Genomic DNA, 21,897 nt, shown 5'->3' with positions numbered 1-21,897 from the left:
CAAAACATCAAGCATCAAAACATTTAAAATAAAGTATATATACAATAATAAAAACATACATACATAAGACCAAAAACCCAGGAGGAGGCTCATAATAGTTATGAGTATGGTACTCCCATTATGTAAGTTACAGTTAAACAAAACCAGCTTTGTAGCCAACTTTTTTTCTTTTCTGCCTGGACTAATTTCCTTTTAGGGCTAGTTGAAAAATTATGTCTGTATGTGAAATCCACCAGTGGAAAAAAATCCACTTATTGGCAACCAGAAACATCTGGAATAGACTCCAAGCAAAATCATGTCTATCCAGATGGAACACAGTTTACAAACGCATTGGCTTGATTTGTGAGAGTAGCTGCTATGCCAAAACATTCTTTCAGCAGTATTTGTATGGAGCCATAATATTTGAACTGGCTCAGAATCAGTTAAAGCCTCCAGAAAGAAACATGTTGGAAAGCAAGTGGCAATACAGTAACACTTCCATGTTAGTTCCTGTGGATTAAAAATGGGTAAAAACGGTATTCAAAGAAACAGCCCCCTCTAAGGGGACCATGACTTGGATCCACCAGAGCACTTCTGAAGACAGAAGGAGTTCCACCAACAAACCACAGCTTTCTCACCTGCCTGCTTCCACTGCAGCCTCCAACCAGTGTTCCCTCTAAGCTGAGTTAGTGTGAGCCAGCTCACCGTTTTTTTAGCCTCTGGCTCACACATTTCTGTCTTAGCTCAGGAAGGATGGCTCCAAAGCAAACTAATTTATGCAGTAGCCAAATCACTCACTCGCAACTTTAATGCCAGTAGCTCACAAAGTAGAATTTTTGCTCACAAGACTCCACAGCTTAGGGAGAGTATTGCCTCCAACATGTGGGGTGTGTGAGAAAATCACATTTTGCAGTCAGAGACCCTTTCATCTGCAGAAATACTCTGCTGGATCCAAGTCAATGTGTGCTCTACTCCCTGGTAGAAGTACTGAGAAACAGTGGTGCTAATGATTTGTTTTCTCCCTGTAAGGGTTTTGGTAGAAGCCATAAAGCTAGATCCCAAACCAAGGGCTGCTGTATTATCTGTTTGTTGCCCAAGTTACATGTAGGTAGGCTCTAAACAACTTTTAAAAAAAAGATCACTTAGGAAGGTTCCCTAGATAGCAGAGAAGCCATCGAAACATAAACTGGAACAGAGAATATAGCGTCTCAGTCACAAATACATTCACATGTAAAAGGAACATTTCAGATAGTTATTCAGCATAATGGTTTGTCTGAAAACAGTTCCTGCTAACTTAGGAACACACAGGTATCTCAAAATGACAATTGTAGTTGGTACCAAAAAGAAGAAACTTGAGAGACTGGAACGTAGGAATTTCCCCTTCCAATGTGAAAACCTACCAAATTAGGCCCAATGCACTTATGCCACTTAACCACGCAAGGCATTCGTCTTGGCTTGTTGCCTTAACATTGGTTTTGATCCCAAATATATAGTGAAATCATAGTATAGCTTGTTGAGCTAAGGCCTGTCCCTACAGGAAGCTTATATAGGAAAACGGCAATGAGACCCTTCAACCAGAAAAGCTAGAAATGTGGGGACACCGCCTTAATGTTTTTTCCCCAGCGCATACGTAATGCTTACTCATGGTTAACACAAACTGCGATGTGCAAATCCATTGTTTCACATCCCTGTTTGTTCTTGAATCCTTTACCATGGCTTAGGTCAAAGGTAGCAACCCTCAACATGTGTGCTGAAAATTAGCACACCAGACCATTTTGTTTGGCATGCAGGGCCTTTTCCTCACTCAAACGACTGTGGTGGGACCTAAAGTCCTGGAAGTGTCATGGTGGGGAGAAGTCAGCTTGCTCCCAGCGTGTCTGGTCCAGTTCAATTCTCATTTCTCTCTTGCCCCCTTTTGCATGATGAAATGCCATTATCTTCATAGATTATATGTTGTGTTTCGTTTTCCCCGTACTTGGGCCAAAAAGGTTCCCTACCATCCACTTAGGTACTGAGGCCATTGTTAAGAAAAACAAACCATGCTAAGGTATTTGCACAGGGCCAGTGCTACAGCTGTTCTCCTCCCTTCCCTTCTTTTATACCTTCAGCCAGGTTCTTGCTTGAAAAAGCCAGCTGGTTCCTGGTATTTTAACTACTTATCCCCACCCTCTTGCATTTCCCTTTTCAGTCTTTTTGCACTGTTCCAAAGGTGAGCACTGTTTTTATGGGAAACCTTCCAGCAAACTGTTTATGGCGGAACAAGTCACCCACACAGAGTGATTTTTTAAAGCAAATCTACAGGTAAGAAAGGGCCGCATGGATTCTAGCTCAACCACCTGTAAACAAGTCTTGACAAAGAGCTCAGTTTTACATCCCTTTGCTACAGCAGGTGCCGCTGGATAGTTCTAGACAACAATTCATGCATTTTATTTTGAACACTGTGACTCAGTGCGTGCTTTCCAGAAATCAATCATCTTAATTATGTTTGGTTCATGATAATTACTTACAGTTCTAGGCATGACCGACACCCACTTGGATAATAAATACTATGGATAATGTGAACTTAAGGAGCTCGGCTGTGAAAATGGTTAGCCACCGGCCTGAAATCTCTCATCCTAACTTTTCAAAGAACTGTCACTTGAGCTGGCTGACGTAACTAACAAGGAGGAACATAACCAGATTTGACCTAAAAATCCTCAGATTATACCATGAGACCTGTTCCTTTTCAAGACAGGATGTTTAATCTAATAGGGAGAGAAAGGAACATGGACCTTGAATGTACTATATGGGACATGCAGGAAGGAGAACGATAGAAGGGGTGGAAACTTCAAAATGGCCAATATCTATACACAAACTTATCTCTGCTATAATTTGGATGGAGAAAACCAAAGAAGCAAAGAGACAGACTGGTGATAAATAACAATGTTAAAGTAATTAAAAAAAGGAGTCATTTCCTAGGATTCTATCACAATCCATAGTCATAGTAAGAAATGAAACAAAGAAAGGGATATTTATTTATTTATTTCATTTATACCCCAACTCTTTTCCCCAGTGGGGACATGAAGATGATTCCCACTGAATACTGCAGCCTTGGTCACTGGTTAAAGAGAAACAAGTCTAACGCCCACTGGAGACTCAGGGTCACCAGAAGCAAGGAAAGAACTTGGATCCTGCCAAAAACCGCTCCCAGCTGAAAGATTTCCATGACGGAGTGCAAATTTTCCACCTCCCCACTCTAGATGCAGCCCCAAAGGCCACTTACAATGGTGTTTCTGGGGGACAGGGGAACCAAAGGAATGGCATGTGGGGGAATCAAAGGTCTGCCACAGGAGGGCAAAATCAGTGAGGATCCCCTACACAGAAATGAATAGCAGGATCTGAGCTAATGATTCCCCCAAGAACCCTCCTCCACTTCCTCCATCATAACTGAATGGCTGACCTTTGTTTTAAAGGGACAGATTATATGCTGCGTTTGGGAACAGCCGTGCAATAGAACCAAAATTGCCCATCACCCCTGCAAGTGACTGGTCCAGCTTTCATTGATGGGAACTCCACTGTGCATGTACACCTGTGCAGTGTGTACCTTCTCAGTGGTACCTGAAATACACAGCTCCCCCACCACCAAATATTCCAACAAATACAAGGGAGAGCACTTCACTATGACATACAGTCAGACACTCATTACACCAGAGAACCATCGTTGTCCTCATTGGTAATCTTAGGGTAATTGCTGTGGATGAGCAGATTTTCCCCATTCTGTTATTTTACCATTCCAGGGGGTTCACTCTGCCTCACCTACCACTCTACCTGCCATCCAGTTTAACTCGGAAAATTAATGTCACAACTGGTGCATGTGAAGTTTTCCGCTCTTTTCACTTCAAGACTCCCCTGTAAGTTACGGATGCATACCAACACATATGTCCATCAATTAGATGAGAACAGAAAGGATTTCTAATGGAACGTGCCAGTTGTATTAAGATTTATTTATTTTTTTGCACAGCTGTAATCAAGATACACAGATGCTGGTGCACACTGGCAATCTCTAAGAAAAAATGCAGACTGAAACCTGTGGGCTGTGGGCTGAACCAATCTGAGGGAAAACCCCTCCCTGCAGGTCATATGATCAGCCATAGCATGGGCCACTCTGTTTTGGTAGCAACCCCACTGCTATGGAATGCCCTTCTGGAGGAGGTGTGGAAGGCTCCTACATGGTCTGTTGTCTGAGGGAGTTGTGAAGCTGTTCTTTTCAGGAAGGCATTGGTGGCTAATTATAAGGAGGGATGCCCTGGAGAGCAAGTTGGGGTTTGTTTGTTTCCAATTTTAGTTTTGCCGCCTGAAGGTCAGATTTTTGCAAATTGCCATGGGTGAAAGAAAACTGGCAAATACATATTTAAATAAGTGTGTGTGCATGTGTGTGCATGCAATTTAACTATGTATTTGCCAATTTTCTGTCACTCATGGCAATCTGCACACACATATATATTTATATATACAGAGAGAGAGAGAGAGAGAGAGAGAGAGAGAAAATAGATACATGAGAAGCAGTTCTTACAGGTCCCTAGTAATTTCATAAATCTGCATAAACATGTTCTTGCAATTCAGTTCCACCAGTCAACATAAAGTATGGGGGTGCTAGAGTACACAAATACAGATACATGAACATCATTTGGTCAAATAATACAATAATCAGATCATCCATCCACAGCAGTTAGGCTAATCCAAGGTATGGCCACATGTACAGAAGTCAAAAATATTTGCAACACAGCTTATTCAGGGCCATACTAGATGTGACAGCATCCAGAGGTTTGATACATGGACTGCACCACCATTTCAAAGCAATTTCCAAATGCCACGAGGGCTTTGGCACGAAGGAGGATGAGGACGACGACAACGACATTGGATTTATACCTCGCCCTTCACTTGGAGTCTTAGAGAGGCTTACAAACTCCTTTCCCTTTCCGTCCCCAGAATAGACACCCTGTGAGATAGGTGGGGCTGAGAGAGCTCTTTCCAAAACTCCTTGAGAGAACAGCTCTGATAGAACTATGGCTTGCCCGAGGTCATCCAGCAGCTGCAAGTTGAGAAGTGGGGAATCAAACCCGGTTCTCCCAGATTAGAGTCCATGCACTTAACCACTAACACAGCTTAGAGGGAACACTGGTGCCAAAGCAGCTGCGGGGAAGGGGGCAGTGGGGCCATTTTGGCACTTGAAAAGACATGGGGGAGGGGGACAAGAGTGCCTCAGGCAACCACGCGTGGCATTTTCAAATCACTTTTAAATTCCTGCAACCATGGGTCAGATCCATTGGTTTTGTCCTGTTTACTTTGATCCTCAGATACTTCCATGAAGGTATGGGTATTAACACACTGTTTTAGCATAACACAGACTAGCATAAAATACCTAAAATAATTTAAGAAGAACACCTACCAGCAAACATGAGTTCCGATACATCAGGTTTAACATGGAGGCATGTAAAGAGTGGCAGAGCAGACTGTGCCTTATTTACTTTCTCGTTCATATTGCTCAAAGTGGTGCCCATCCTCTGAAGGAAAGAATGAGCAGAAGAAACATCAAAACTGGAGTTGAAGATCCAGCTAGTACTCAGAAAGTTTTGTGAATTCATTCAATACAGCAAAAGGCAACAGAATTACGTACCGAACATTTCCAACATGATCATCCTTAGTGGTACCTTTAAGGCCAATAAAGTTTAATTCTGGGTATAATTCTGCAAGCACACCAAAGCTTATCCCCAGAATTAAAATTTGTTGGTCTTAAAAGGTGCCACTGGACTCAAACTTTGTTCTATTGCTTCAGACCAACACAGCTACCCACCTGAATGGCTAAACTAAGCTGTGTGATCTTTCTCACTCTCTCTAAGCCTGAAGTACCTGGAATACACAAGCACACTAACACAGACATGATCAAACTGTGAGGTCTACTGTGTTGACAATAATAAAGGATCTAAGGAATTATCCTGGTCAGGTAACTGAACAGGTTTCAGGATAGACTTGAAAAGCATTCTGTAGTGCTAAACAAATGGTTTGGCAAGGAAGAAAAAGAAGAGAGGCTAGAACAGCACAACCAGCTAGGCATAGGGCAATTGGATCAGAATCAAAAATAACCTGGCAACCAAGTTACAGGCACAACATCCAGGACCAGATTTTAACCTGAATCATAATATGTATGCAGGGTTTCTCGAGACCATGCTAAAAGCCAAGGAGAAGGAATTTTTACAACCGAAGTACACTGGTCTAGATGGATGCATCCCTCCAAAAAGAATCTAATAAAAGTAGTGAATTACAATGATATGTATCCTAGGAGACCTGCAAGTAGAACAGAGCTAATGGAGCAGGAATTTCCCACTTCCCTTTCTAGTGCGGCTCAGTGAGTCCTCCACCCCCAAATGTTGTTCCTGTGGGCCCCTGAATAGCGTATCGGGCAAAGTGAAGGCCTGCAGCAGGCATGGGGAAATCAGCAAAAACTGCCCTCCCTTTCCTCTGATGATGGAAGTGCCTTTCATCTATGGAAACAGACAGCAGGATATAAACAAGTCACGTTCTTGTATGAAAGTCTATTACAGCAGCACATGCTGAAATATAAAAACTAGATAGACTTGAATCTTGGATGTCAGTTTATATTACATTATGTAGATTGGCTTCAAATGATATTAAGTTCTGTAAATTAAGTAAGATTTTAAGTTATGTAAATTAATTAGATACTAAGTTATGTAAATTGGTCTCAAATGATATTAAATGATGTAAATTTAGTTAAGCATATATTAAGTTATGCAAACTGGCCGAAAGGTAAATTGGCCTGAACTAAAATATACCTGCTTAAATCTCGCATAACTAGTTTGTGGGTAACTATGATCAAAAAGTAATTGATATATGCAGCATTGTGGTTGACCTACTCATTCCAGTTGATATTCATTTAAGAGAAATAAGGAAACAGAATGACAAAACCAGACCAGAAATGACAAATTCAGAACCTTGAATTCACAGATGTAAAACAAAGAGGGTCTTTGTTCCCATCACCAAAATTGACATTGCTTTGATAGGTATTCAAACAAAAATTACATTTTGGATGAGTGTTTCTCCTATCAGCATTCCAAAGATATCTGTAAATGTAACAGGCTGGCCAGAACTCTTCTTTTTCCATAATGCTTCAATGTACCGCTTGACTTTCTGAGGAGTAAGTAGCTTTAACGGGTTGTGACTGACACTATTCATCAATTCTTGATTTATCTCCTTTGGTCCTTTCACTGGGAAATCCGGGTGAGAATATAACGCTGACATGTACCTATAAAAACAACAATAACATAGTAATAAAAGTCACACAGGGGACATTAAAGGTTTCCAAAATGACAAAAAATAATGTATCAAAGCTTCATGTTGGAGTCTGCTTAGTCTTTCCGATAGGCATGGGTGGGTTGACTATTAAAATCATGGTGAAAAGTCCTGGTGGGTCAGCGGCTTCGGGGCACCACACACCCATGAAAGGGGCAGCCCTTGCCCTGGAAAGGACAGGCATGATCCACCACTGTGAGCCCAAAGCCCCACTCAGTCCACACAAAGGATGTACTCAGCCCCATCCCATGCGGTACAAGGCTGGCTGGGCAGTGTCTTTCCTCCTCCCTTCCTCCTTCAGTGGAACATGACTCTTTTCCAGGGCTGTTTTTCCCTCCCAGTCCACCCCTGCCAACAGAAAATAAAAATCACTGTAGGCAATGAAGTCCTTATTTAGCAAAAGGTCCTGAGAATCAAGGATGCTCAGATAGGACCATTGTAAAGCGACATATGAGGTATTGTCTGAATGTTATTTTCCAGTCTACCAAGAGGAGATTTCAAAAGAGAGAGACCTACCATGTAGATCCAGACAAGCCAGCAATATACGTTGCACAGTCTAAAATCCCGGATTCATATAGTGCTTTCATCACACCAGCAAATCCCACCATGGCACGGAATCCACCACCAGACCCCAATACTGCAATCACTGGAACCTGGACAAAATATATAGTAAGGTTACATTTTAAAGAACTCACTAGAAGGACAAACTACAGGTCACAGTGCTCCCCCCCCCACACACACACACAAAACAAAGCTGCCAGGTGGGAAAGGGGTCTTTGAATGCAGAAGTGGCAGTGAAGGAGGGGCGCTTAACCCTTTGCAAGCCTATAACTTCCCCACTCCAGTTCAAACACTGACAAGACTGCACCTCACCCCCTCTTCCCTCACACACAGGCACGGTCATATTAAAAAACCAAAACCCTACAAGAGGAAAGGTACTGGGGGTGGGATTTCTACTAAAGAATCAACCAATGAGTTACATGTGTCTCCTTTTTTGCCCCAATTTGCTATACCAAATGTCCTCCTCCTGAAGTAGCTTTTCCTTGTTTTTAAGGGAATCAGGCAACTCACAGTTATTTGCACACTATGTGTATTTAGTTCCTTCCTCTACATTTACCTACCAATATTCAGAGATGTAGGTCTTTTCTAATGGTACTAACAAAGTTACACCCTTCCAGATCCACAGGAGTCAATGGGCTTGGAAGCATGCGACTGTGCTTACGCTCACACGATTAGGCATTTGCTGAAAGCACCATTGCAGGCTAGGCTGCCATCCAATACAGCGTGCATGAATGGTGCATAATATATCAATTCACAAAAAATACTGAACTCCTACTGACCTAAATTGTTTCTCGCTGACCCAGAAACAAACACAATCCCTTACAAACAACCTGGAAACAATGTAGGTTTACTGGAAAACGACACATTTCAGAAAAACGACAACACCTTGGGAACATTTTGTATATATGTCTCATCCTTTACCTCTCCACCCACCATTCTTCCCCAAGCCTTGCTGGTTTGAAGCCTGCACCATTCGGATGCTGGAATGGTTTCAGTGAATATCCTTCAGTTATTTCCTCCCCCCAAAAAAGAAAATGAAGAAACTCAAAACTGTGACAGACTATGAAGTCCGTGCAAACCAAGAAAACAGACAAAAGGCCATTTCTAAGGCTTCAGAATTAAAAAAAAATCCAGTTAAAAGGGGAACAGTTGAACAGTTATCAAATGAGACATCATAAGAGTCTTACGCTCATCATCTCTGTGAATATAAAAACTTCCAGGGCTGCACACTCAAAAACACAGGTCCACTTTTAGACAGTGCTCCATTCATTAGCGTCTTCTATCACTCTTCGTATCATAGCTACAACCTACAATCTGATCCTCTCCATGCATTTACTGAGGAGTTAAACTTCAACTTTGTCTCAACAAGCAGCCAATTACATTGGAAGCCTGGGTTGGTTTCATATTGCTGGTGATACTTCATATTCAATTCAATTTATTACGAGTCTATATGACCGAAGTCTTGACCAAAAGAGAATGCAAAAGGGGTAAAATAGGTACATAAAATTGACATAAAATATGACAAGTACATAGTCACAATCAGTAAACATATAAAACCCAGGCATAGCCCAGAGAATAAAAAAGACCTAACTACACTTGGGGCGGAGCCAACTAACTAAGATTAAAAATTGGTGTAGGTGTATGCAAAGATGATAAAGCTTTCAGTGTTTCTTGAGAGCGGCAACCATAGCCAGGAACCGCGCCACGTTAGCTGTTATCAGTCCATCGGCATTTGAATCAGATAACAATACTGAAAGCACCCAAGGTTGCAAGGGAAGATTCATCTTCGTAAGAATAGGAATGATATATATCCCTCTATCTTGAGTCCAATGGGGACAGCGAAACATCAGATGGTCTAAAGTTTCAATTTTGCCAGAGTTGCACAGACAGAGGCGATCTGAGTAAGGTAAGCCTCCAAATATGCCCAGCGTTACCATTGTTGGAAATGCATTTAAGCAGGCCAGCATAAAGGCGCGGCGGTGGGATGGAATTGGTAGCGATGAATGAAAATCCAGAAATCTCTCTGGAGGGAGCAACCCCAGAGCCAAAGGAGAACAGGTGTGTCTGGCCCTGGCCACGGTGCTAGCCCAATCCAACTGTTTGAGTTTCTTCAAGGTTTCCTCGAGCTGGGAGGGCAACAGCTCTTCAGTAGGTGAGGAAATCGGAACTCCCAATGTCTTGAGTTTACCCATAAGAAGGGACAACCAAGGGTTGGATGTCGTGTCCTTTAGGATGAGACGAAGAAAACCGGCCTGGGGGTGATGACTTGGGTCAGATAGCTTAAATCTCAACTTGAATGCCCTTTTCCAAGCACGTGCTTCGAGCGAAGATTGAACCATTTCCATACGAAGGACAGTCCCAGCAACACACTGGGGAGTTCCAGTAATTCTCCTAAGGAAGGCGTTTAACTGGGAATCCAATTTCTCGTCCACGCCAGCAATCCAGATTTCTGTGCTGTATAAAATTTGGGAGACCACCTTCGCATTATACACCTCGATGGCAGGGGGAATCCGCTTAGCCCCCTTTATACGGAAGAATCTTTCAACCAGTGCCGTGGCAAGTCTAGATGACTTTTTGACGTACGTCAGATGAGCGGACCAGGATAGATTATAACTAAAGACAATACCAAGATATCGGAAAGAGGAAACCCATTCTAGTTGACCATCCCCAACTTTAAAATGTAGAGGACCTCTTCTTCTCGTAGCAGAGAAGCGAAGAACCTTGGACTTTGCATAATTCACGATAAGCTCTTCTTGTTTGCAAGATACTTCATATAATGGACTGTTCCCCGATGGGGAAAAAATCCTGCATACAGAAAGCCATATTCTAGGAAGAAAGAGTCTAGCATAGTCCCCTCTCCTAGCAAGCTAGCTTTCTGTGTGAGGGCTTTTTTTTTTGTTTAGTATTATTTTTATATATATATACCGCCCTCCCCAAATGGGCTCAGGGCGGTGTACAACAATTAAAATAATACAATTAAAACAACGTTAAAATAACAGTTTGCACAGAATAATGTCATTTTAAATAACATGTAAAAGTGGAGAAATCAGATGTTAGATCAAATCCAGTGTCTAATCAGATGTCCAGTCAGATCCAGGCCACTGGTGGGTAATTGACCAAAAGCTGTGGATGGGGGGCACGTCCACTGTCTTATCCAAATTCCCCACGGAAGAGTTCCGTCTTGCAGACCCTGCGGAACTCCAATAAGTCCTGCAGGGCCCTGATCTCGTAGGTGAGCTCATTCCACCAGGTGGGGGCCAGGAGCGAAAAGGCCCTGGCGCTGGTCAAGGCTAACTGGACGTCCCTGGGGCCAGGGACCACCAAGAGATGTTGATTTGTGGACCTCAGTGCCCTCCGGGGCTCATATGGGGAGAGGAGGTATCAAAGGTATGCGGGCTCCTGGCCGTATAGGGCTTTAAAGGTAAGCACCAGCACCTTGAAACAGATTCGGAATTCAATAGGCAGCCAGTGAAAGGAAAAGTAGAAAGGGCCAAAATCATTGGGCAAGCTTGGAAACTATTTAAAACTACGATCCTAGAAGCTCAAAAAAAATATATTCCGCAGGTTAGGAAAGGCACAAACAGGTATAGGAAAAAGCCTGCATGGTTAACAAAGTAATGGAAGCTGTAGAAAGTAAAAAGGACTCCTTTAAACCGTGGAAAGCTAGTCACAGTGAGGCTGATAAAACGGAACACAGGCTATGGCAAATAAAATGTAAGTCTGTGGTCAGGCAGGCAAAAAGGGAATATGAGGAGCATATAGCAAAAAATGTAAAAACCAACCATAAAACTTTCTTCAAATACATTAGAAGCAGGAAACCAGCCAGGGAGGCATTGGGGTCCTTGGATGACCAAGGGGTAAAAGGAGTAGTGAAGGATGATAGGGAAATGGTTTTATTACAATAAGCCACTATTTAATAAACCACTGTTATGAAATCCCCCTTATACCTTATCATTGGAACTCAGAAGTAACCTTGGATATACAGTGTTAAACTAAATCCCAGCCCAATTTTACATGGATTAGTTTTCTGCTGGGGCTAAACACTGTATTTTCAATGGTTTGAACCAGTCCTATTGAAAGGAATTACAAAACAAAAGGCCAAATAAACCCCAGATCCAGAACCAAGTAAAACATAAAATACCACTGTAAAATAAACCAAATAGAGTGGTTTAGGAATACTCCATCTTTAACCATATTCAACAAACTGAACATCTATATTCCATTTCAAATCTCAGCAGGGCCACAATCCTGACAGGATTAAGGCCAGTCACTTATCTCTTAAACCTCACCCTGTCTCCATTTCCATTAAAAGAATAAAATGCTGACATGCCTTAAAAGGTGGCTGTAAAGGATTGTAGAAATAATGCATGTGAAGCACTTTAAACAGTCTGCAGTGCTGTATCTACTGAGGATTAGAACTCCCTATTAATGACTGAGCTAAATATGCTGACATTCTAAAACCAGCCACAATGGAAGCAGGCCGAGTGCTTTGTTTTAAAATAAGAGTTGTCAAGACTCAAGCCAATAGCCTGGAAGCTGCATCTCACAGTCATTTAGCAGAAGTTCAGAAGTATCTGGTTGTTGTTTTTTTTAATCATCAGTACTCCTGATCCAGAGGAGAGCCCAGACTCAAATTAAGCACTGACCAAAAAGGAGATTTAAAAAAAAAACAGTGAATTGAAAGAAAATGCAGGATATCACGATGTGGTGCTTTGTCCTGTGTACCCTGTTGTTTGGGGGGGGGGGGGGAAACAAACATTAGATTAATTTGGATACACGCAGTTACATAGTGTTTTTTAGGAATTTCATAAGGACAAAAGTGCATGGTGTTCTTCCTGCTATTTATCTGAAAACACATTGGCCAGTAAGGAGCAATGAATCACTTCCACTAAGGTCCCAGCTCGCCTTACTTACTTTGCTAATGAATGGGAACAGCAGATAACTAAAACTATTAAATTCAATTATGCGTCCTACAGATTATACTTCTCAAAGTAATCACAGATGCACTGCACACCAATTGTGTTAAGTTTCCTTCTGGACATGTTCATCATAGCCACCAGCAAGACACAGCAGGAATGCAGGAATATAGATGGAACTGTGGTCAAACAGACAGACCACAGATAAAGAGCTGACAAAGGTAAGACCAAGTTTTTCTTCCCAGCTAGCTCTACCCCATCACTCCTTGGCAAATAGAAGGGGAAGTCGTGGAAGCAGTGACAGACTTCACGTTCCTGGGATCCAGATCACCGCAGACTGTGACTGCAGCCATGAAATTAAAAGACGCCTGCTCCTTGGCAGGAAAGCGATGGCGAACCTAAACAGCATGATAAAAAGTAGAGACATCACCCTGCCAACAAAAGTCCGCATGGTCAAAGCAATGGTATTCCCAGTAGTCATGTATGGCTGCGAGAGTTGGACTATAAGGAAGGCCGAGTGCTGAAGAATAGATTCTCTTGAACTATGGTGCTGGAGAAGACTCCTGAGAGTCCCTTGGACTGCAAGAAGATCAAATCAGTCAATCCTAAAAGAAATCAACCCTGACTATTCCCTGGAAGGTCAGATAATGAAACTGAAGCTCAAATACTTTGGCCACCAAATGAGAAGGGAGCACTCACTGGAGAAGACCCTGATGCTGGGAAAGATTGAAGGTCAAAGAAGACGGGGACGGCAAAGGATGAGATGGTTAGAAAGTGTCATCGACGCAACGAACATGAAGTTGAGCACACTCCGGAGGACAGCGGAAGACAGGAGGGCCTGGCGGGATCTGGTCCATGGGGTCGCGAAGAGTCGGACTTAGAAGGGAGGAATTCTATGGACATCTAGTTTGGCCCAGGCTCAATCAAAAGGCTCAAACAAATGAGACAAAGATGTCATTCGGTACATAAAATGCAAACGAGAAGCCTCAACTTGCCTTGGGGCCAGGCACAGAAGGGAGAGAGGGGCGGAAACTCCAGTTTCACTGGTCTAAACCAGTCCCCCATCCATCCATGCTGCTTTGTTCAAGGACAGTATGGGTTTGTTTGTTTTTAGAAAACAACATCTTTTCTTATTTAAAATGACAACAAGAAAGCGGCTAACCCAGTTCTGAGTAGTGAAACCGAATGGAAGTGAATGCATTAAACCTCTTCCTTCTACCCTGTGTGGCCCTGAGGGAAACTGAAGCTGTGCAAGCCTGATATTTGCATTTTATGGACAGAATGAGATGAGTGATCTTTTACTTCTCTGTTTAAGCCTGTAGCCTCAATGGGATTTTTTAAATTACCTCTGCTATACTCAGCTCACCCTGACCTGGGTAGCCCAGGCTAGCCAGATCTCTTCAGATCTCGGAAGCTAAGCAGGGTTGACCATGGCTAGTATTTGGATGGGAAACCTCCAAGGAATACCAGGGTCATAACGTGGAGGCAGACAATGGCAAACCTGGATGTCTCATGCCCTGAAAATCCTACGTGATTGCCATGTCAGCTATGACTCGATGGCACTTTCCATCACCACCATACTCAACTCACTGCCAGGCATCTCTATAGAGTAAAGTTCCGAATCAAAGTTTGCCTGGACATTCTGAGACGACCTGTCTATGAGAGTACGAGCTGCAGTGTCTATAGAACAGAAATAGCCACCTGCCTATTGACTGGCCAATCAGAAATGAGGTAAAGAAACAGGAAATGGGGATGATGAACTGGTGACTTATGAATCGATGACTTTGGAAGAAGAAACAGCAGGACACAGGCTGAAACTGGGACGGACGCTCGGGCAAGCATACTCAAAATGTTGACAGGAGCAAGGCAGAAGAGAAGATGAGTGGAATAGGCCGTATCACACAAGAACAGAAAAGTTTTCTACACTTTTTAAAATTATTCCCAGTGAGTGGTAGTTTTGAACAAGGCGCTGTTCCTTAATAATGACAGACTCTGCTTTCCTTTTTCTTTTCTTTTTTTTACTAGCCACCATTTAAACTTTGAAAGTTCTTTTCAGACAGTAACTAATTGATCTACAAAAGGCAGATCTTGACATGATAAGGAGGAGACAGGGAAGACTGCAGACACACAAGCCTGGGAGTGGGGGGGGGAATCATAATTAAGTGAAACGGTTGCTCAACAAGTCTAAAAAGGTAAAGGTTCCCTTGCTCGAAAGCCAGTCAAATCCGACTCTAGGGTTGCAGTGCTCATCTCCATTTCAAAGCCGAAGAGCCAGCGCTGTCCGAAGACGTTTCCGTGGTCATGTGGCCGGCGTGACTAAACACCAAGGCGCACGGAACGCTGCTACCTTCCCACCGAAGTGGTACCTATTTATCTACTTGCAATTTCTTGCTTTCGAACTGCTAGGTTGGCAGGAGCTGGAACTAGAGACGGGAGCTCACGCCGTCATGTGGCACACTCGGGTCTCGAACTGCTGAACTACTGACCTTCCACAGCCTACAGTTCGGCGTTTTAACCACTTGAGCCACCGCAGCTCCATGAACAAGTCTATTCATCCATTAAAAGGTAGAAGCAGAAAGGAAAGACGGAATATTCTGCCAAGGAGTACGGTAAGTTTTAGAAAGCCATTGCCAGCGCAGAGACATTTGGCTCGATCCCGTTCAATATGTTTGCCAGTGGAAGGAGAGGGAGTTGATTTTCAATAAGTTCCCCTCCCCCAGCTGCAGCAGGCCTCTGCATTACTCTCAAGCTGCCCCGGGGGGGGCTCCATCTCCCAAAAGTAGCACTTCTGGGTGCATTTGAGGCTGCAGCAGGAAGAGGGAGGTAAGCAAGTTGTACTCCACTGATGGAAATTCTTCCATCACTTGTAATTTTTTGACAGGATCCAAGCCTTTCACTTCGAGTTACATGTTCTAAGATGGCAAAAGCTACCAATGCCTTCCATCACTAGGGTGAAGACAAATGTAGATATGGGCCAGGAAAGGAGGGCAATAAAAGTTTCATGTGACAAGGGAAGGGGCCACATCTTAGTGCTTGGCATGCAGAAGATCCCAGTTTCACTCCCCAGGTGATAAAGAGGTATCTTCTGCATCTTCTTCTAAAAGGATCAAGTAGTAGGTGATATGAAAGACCTTGATCTGATACTCCAGACAGTGGCTGCTAATCCAAGTAGATTATACTGACCTTGATGGACTAGTGGCCTCATTCAATATAAGGCACCCTCATGTTTTCAAGCAGATTTGCCACACAACTTCACGCAAACAAGAAAGGCCCACATGGGAAGCCAAGAGGCACCAATAGCTCCCAAGGCTACCAGTACCACAACCAATTCCTCTACTTAATTCAGCCACCATAATGCAGGTGTCAGTGGCAGAACATTCCACCGACTTCCCACTTTGTGTCCTGGAGTACAACTCCAGCTTTCCAGAACAACCGCAGGCAATACAGCTGACATACAAGAGGTCACTCTTATTCTACCAATAAAAATACAGAGCATGCCAACATCAGTGGAGGATTATCTCAGATTAAGACAGATGCTGTTTTCAGTGTTCTCATCACCTATGCTAAGGCAAGCAGCTCCTTTCCTGATCAAACCTCCTGTGCCTTCAGCAGTTGGTAGCAAATGAAACAGGTGTGGTCTTTCCAATCACTGCAGCTCTGTACACAGATGCAATATTAATGACGCACATCAGTGCCCTTGTACTAACAAGTTCACAACATGTACCACCAATCACAGCTAGCCTCAAGCATCTTATCATGCCACTTTTTTTTTTGCTGATAAGCACAAGTCTAGCCCTGCTTAGAAAGCACATCAGGCAAAGATTGATTTGGAAATCCATCTGTCTGGAATACAAGGGGCACACGTTGCTATAACATTAATGAGACATGGCTCTGTGGTTTGGGGGGCAGGGTTTGGATACAGAATGTGAGATGGAGCATACAGACAATGCTCGATCCCACACTGTGCATCCAATAGCTGTCCCAAAACCTCAAAGTTGTGTCTCATTAAAGGCACCCAAATCCAGGGGTCATTTCCTGCAGGAGCACACAGGAGCGGAGCTCCGGCAGTAAAGAGCCCAGGGGGCGGGCACATGCAACAAGCCCCACCCCCTGCTCCCAGCAGCCCTCAGTCAGAACAAGAAGCAGTCAGGTAAGTTGCAGAGCTCCTTCCAGCCCTCCAGTCCAAAACAGTCCAGTGGCAACTTTAAGACCAAGTTTTATTCAGGTACAAGCTCTCCCTCCTCTGTGAGGACAGGTCTGCACGTCCCCCCCCCCAATAGCTAGCAATCCAAAACAGTCCAGTGGAGCCTGAGCAGTGGGTGTTGCCTTCTGACACCCTTCTGGTGATGTCAGGGGGTGTGGCATATGCAAATAAGTTATACTAATGAGTTATGCTAAAGAGCTCCTGCACCTCTTTTTCTACGAAATGACCCCTGCAATAGGTGCAAATGCTAGCACCGCCTCCACACTCCCTTTTGTTGTTCAACGGAGTATTTTATGGTACACTGCCAACTTAGCTGGACACCCTATGTCCATAGCTCTATGACAGGCAAATCCGCTACTGGTAGATTACCACAGAGCAAGTTTAAGCGCAAGACACTAGAGCCTAAGTCAGGAAAGATCCTGGCACCCCTATAGTTCACCAAAAAATATACAGACTGTCCAAAGAACATAAGAGATCAAACAAGCAAGAGTTACACCCAAAAGCCTGCTTTTTATTTGAATTAAAATAGTAGCTCCTTGTTCTCTCCATGGTATTGCGCCACCTTTTTCAGCCCCCCCCCAATAATCTTCTAAGGCTTTATTCCTCCACCTGTGCAATTCTAAGCTATGTTATATCCTTCTAACTCCACTGAAATCAATGGACTTCACAGGATGTAATATACCTTAGGACTGTGTTCGTAGTGTTTCCCCAAGGTCACTAGCCCTCTGTATCAACTCCACCCATTTCCCTTTGAGGTCCTTTATGCTTTGAACTACCTGGTGATGATACCTCACAGCTCAAGGAAGCAGACAAAGATCACATGTTTTGTTCCATCTATTAAATGCACATTGCGGGCTTGCTCATTTGCCCCAGAGCAGTGCAGGGAAAGGAGACAGTTGCTTAACTCTCTACTGTGCATTCAGGTCTGCTTACTGAAATCTGGGCTGCCTGCTGTATTAGTAGCACTTGAAAGCTCCACTCTGTTGGTGGAAACCCCTTCCATTGGCAGAAATTTTCTGCAGTATTGAAGCGAATACCATTGTTGAGAATTAAAATGAAAACATAAAGCACTCAGTTTTAAACAAGCTTGAGGAACACAAGTGGAGGTCATTACGGCCATGAACGCAAATAGTTTTAAATGGTTAGACAGATTTGTGGGGAAGAGGTCCATCAGTAGCTACTAGCCATTGTGACTGAAGGGAAACTTCATCTACAGAGGCAACAAACCTCTGAATACCAGTATTGGGAGGCAGCAGCAGGGGAGGGCCTTGGCCTCTCTACCTTGCTTCCTTGGCTTTCCAAGGACAACAGATCGTATGCTGGACTAGATGGACCACTGGTCTGATTCAGCAAGCTGTACTTATGTTCTTAAGATCCTGGAACTTAATCCAGATTTTGCCAGGGACAGTAATCACAATGTATGCTGATGAAAAAGCAGTGAACATTCTCCAAAGACACAGAAAGCAGGAAAATAAACCAGACCCTGCAGCAATACATAATCTAATGAGTGGATGCCCTCAGAATATAAAAACACACACCCAACATTGCCTGGCCTATTATTATGCACCTAGAAAGACAGGACTGAGATGCCAAAAGCAACAGCAGTCTCAAAGACAGACCAATAAGCATTGACACTAAGTTCTCCAACTTACGTCACGAACAGAGGTCAAGTGGTTGTCCTTTTCAGACCCCAGAAAACTGTTCAAATGCTGCATTACTTTCATTTTCCGCTGGTGTCGGAAAGCTTTCTCTTCATCACACAGCGCCATGCTGAAGCGGAGGTCTGTCGAAGAGCTAATGGGGAGAGAACAGACAAGCTTCATGTCATTAAAAAAAGTGGAGATTTTTCTTTGAATTAACCAGGCAGCCAGGGTTATATTAATTTCTCGGTAAGGCGAAATCCTGAACCATTTCTATATGCCCTAAAAGATCAGGGGAAGCGGCACAGCATGAGTGTGGCAATGAAAACCCCCTATTTAGTTCTATTTTCCAGTAAAAATATAGTGAACATAAAGTGTGCAACTCTTCATTGGCAGCCCCACGATTATGGGATGACTTCCCCAGGAAGATCCACCTGGCCCCCTAACTCTTGACCTTTAGGAGGGAGCTGAGGACAATTTTATTCAGGATGGCATTCCATTAATTTCCGGCAGTTTTAAATTATTAATTTTAACTTAGTGGTTTTATGTCTTCTATGCATAAAAAATAAATACAGTTTAAGTATTTTATTGTGTTTTACTGTCATTTATACTGTAAGACGTATTGAGTTCCTATAAAGTACAAAGGCGGCTAATAGATGTTTTAAATAAAATAAACTCCGTGGTGGCTCAGAGGTTAAGATGCTGAGCTGCAGACTGCAAGGTCTGTAGTTCAGCAGTTCAAGACCCTAGTGCCGCATGACGGAGTGAGCTCCCGCCTCTGGCCCCAGCTCCTGCCAACCTAGCAGGTGGAAAACAAGAAATTGCAAGTAGATAAATAGGTACTGCTTCAGTGGGAAGGTTCTATGCGCCTCGGCGTTTAGTCATGCCGGCTACTTGACCACGGAAATGTCTTCAGACAGCGCTGGCTCATTGGCTTGGAAACAGAGATAAGCACTGCCCCCTAGAGTTGGATTCAACTATCTTTCGAGCAAGGGAAACCTTTACCTTTTTAAAGTTGTTATTGGATTTTTTAAAAATGATGCAATAACTAAAAGCATGATAATTTACCCCAAGAAAATTACTGTACTTAAAAAAAAACTGCAACAGAAATTTCTTTATACTTCCCTGTAAACATTAATTAACTTGAAAAAATATACCAAACTTGGGAACTTTACTGGTTCAACAACTTTGTTCACCCTCAAGGTACTAATTATTGCAAAATGCCATGGTAAGTGAAGTAGTTGAATTGTCCTGGCCACTGAATGAGAGAAGAAATACTGAGGCTGCTATAAAACACAAGTTATTGAGATTGCTTTGCCAAGCATAGCCCAGGGGCACTCTTGAAGGCTCTAGCTTTCTCTTGACAATTAATTAAGGGTGAGACTTGAGAGTTCTCACCCACCAAGGACTAACTGCTTTGCTACAATGCCCCCATGAGGTGGTCCTACAGCTCCAGCACATGAGACAAATTTGCACATGCACAGTAGGTAACACACACATACCACTGTTTTCATGCATATGCTATCATGAAGTCTCACAATCACATCAGTCCTTATTTATATAAAACTAGAAATAATGCCCGTTGCGGAAATAAATACAACGGGATCTAGAAAGAGGCTCTGGGAGAGTGCTCTGGCTTTGGGCAAACAGTGTCAGTCTGCTTTTAAAACATGAACCTGGGACCTGCACACCACCAGAATACAGCAGGTTCCATATGCAACTGACATTCCAACTGCCTTGCGGGGGGGGGGGGTTTGAGGTGTGGAATGGAGTGAAGTCCAATCAGCTTCCATATGCAAAAGACCAGGTTGTCGCAGCAGTTGTGGTGTGGGCGGGACCCGGGCTTTGCCTTCTGATTGGTGGCGATATATGCTGAGGAGCAGTGCCATCAGCCATACACTCCAAGCGGCTTCCAATATAGGTAAAAACTATCAGACTCGTTTGTTTTTTACAAACTATCAGATAGGCATGATAAACACACATTGATCAATCATCACTGAAGTGTTACAAGAAAAGCACAACAGTCTACTAGAGCACTTAAAAGACCACAAAATAGCACTATAAATAAAATCATTAAACCCCTTTTTAATTTAGGAAAGTTTTTTTTATAACCTACTGCAGTTTCATGGGGTTTGCTACAGTTTTTTTAGGGGGGGGTGGCAAGGTGGCTTTAACCCCTGATTATGTTTATAATGTTGGCGGTTTTCTATTCTGATTATTGTGTTGTTGTTTTTAATTGTAATCCATTTGAGACCCTAGCTGGACTATTAAGTGAAAAAGACACATTTTAGAATTATGTACAAGTTACTTGAATGGTAAAAGCCCAAAGTAATGGTAGCAGCAGAACAGGCTCTATACCAGGGGTATTAAACATATGGCCGGTGGGCTTGTTACTAGAAATAATGCCCGTTGCGGAAATAAATACAACGGGATCTTGAAAGAGGCTCTGGGAGAGTGCTCTGGCTTTGGGCAAACAGTGTCAGTTTCCTGTGGCGACCTCAGCAGGGTTTAATGACAGAGTCCACTGTTTTCTCCAGAGGGACTGATCTCTGCTACCTGAAGAGCATTTGTATGTTTGAGTTATCTGTAGCCCTCACCTGGAGAGTGGTAACCATTGTTACCCATTCTCCTCTCCCCTATGAGGTATGTTATGCAACTGAAAATCCCAACTGCCTTGCGGGGGGGGGGGGGGTTTGGGGGGTGGAATGGACTGAAGTCCAATCAGCTTCCATATGCAAAAGACCAGGTTGTCACAGCAGTTGTGGTGTGGGCGGGACCCGGGCTTTGCCTTCTGATTGGTGGCGATATATGCTGAGGAGCAGTGCCATCAGCCATACACTAAGGGAGTGCATTTTAGAATTAGAACTTTGGCACCCACTATTCAATTATATATGAGGAGAGATATTTATATTCTGCCCTCTGAAGCATTCAGTTCTCCAAGCGGCTTCCAATATAGGTAAAAACTATCAGACTCGTTTGTTTTTTACAAACTATCAGATAGGCATGATAAACACACATTGATCAATCATCACTGAAGTGTTACAAGAAAAGCACAACAGTCTACTAGAGCACTTAAAAGACCACAAAATAGCACTATAAATAAAATCATTAAACCCCTTTTTAATTTAGGAAAGTTTTTTTTATAACCTACTGCAGTTTCATGGGGTTTGCTACAGTTTTTTTAGGGGGGGGTGGCAAGGTGGCTTTAACCCCTGATTATGTTTATAATGTTGGCGGTTTTCTATTCTGA

The 21,897-nt window shown here is 43.2% G+C and overlaps 1 protein-coding gene across 1 annotated transcript in view; it reads right to left on the bottom strand.

Annotated features, from left to right (window-relative positions):
• Positions 1-21,897, bottom strand: part of PLA2G4A (phospholipase A2 group IVA) — a 130,771-nt gene that overhangs the window by 38,345 nt on the left and 70,529 nt on the right. Inside the window, exons 7-10 of the mRNA XM_015424990.1 lie at positions 18,660-18,801; positions 7,843-7,979; positions 7,057-7,279; positions 5,408-5,522 (exon numbers count right to left, since the gene is read on the bottom strand). Of these exons, the coding sequence (XP_015280476.1) occupies positions 5,408-5,522; positions 7,057-7,279; positions 7,843-7,979; positions 18,660-18,801 (617 nt within the window). The remainder of the gene's footprint in view (positions 1-5,407; positions 5,523-7,056; positions 7,280-7,842; positions 7,980-18,659; positions 18,802-21,897) is intronic.

This window comes from Gekko japonicus, unplaced genomic scaffold (genome assembly GCF_001447785.1).
Source record: "Gekko japonicus isolate JY-2015 unplaced genomic scaffold, Gekko_japonicus_V1.1 scaffold2075, whole genome shotgun sequence".
In the NCBI taxonomy this organism is placed as follows: domain Eukaryota; kingdom Metazoa; phylum Chordata; class Lepidosauria; order Squamata; family Gekkonidae; genus Gekko; species Gekko japonicus.
This window is presented reverse-complemented; position numbering and strand designations above follow the sequence as displayed.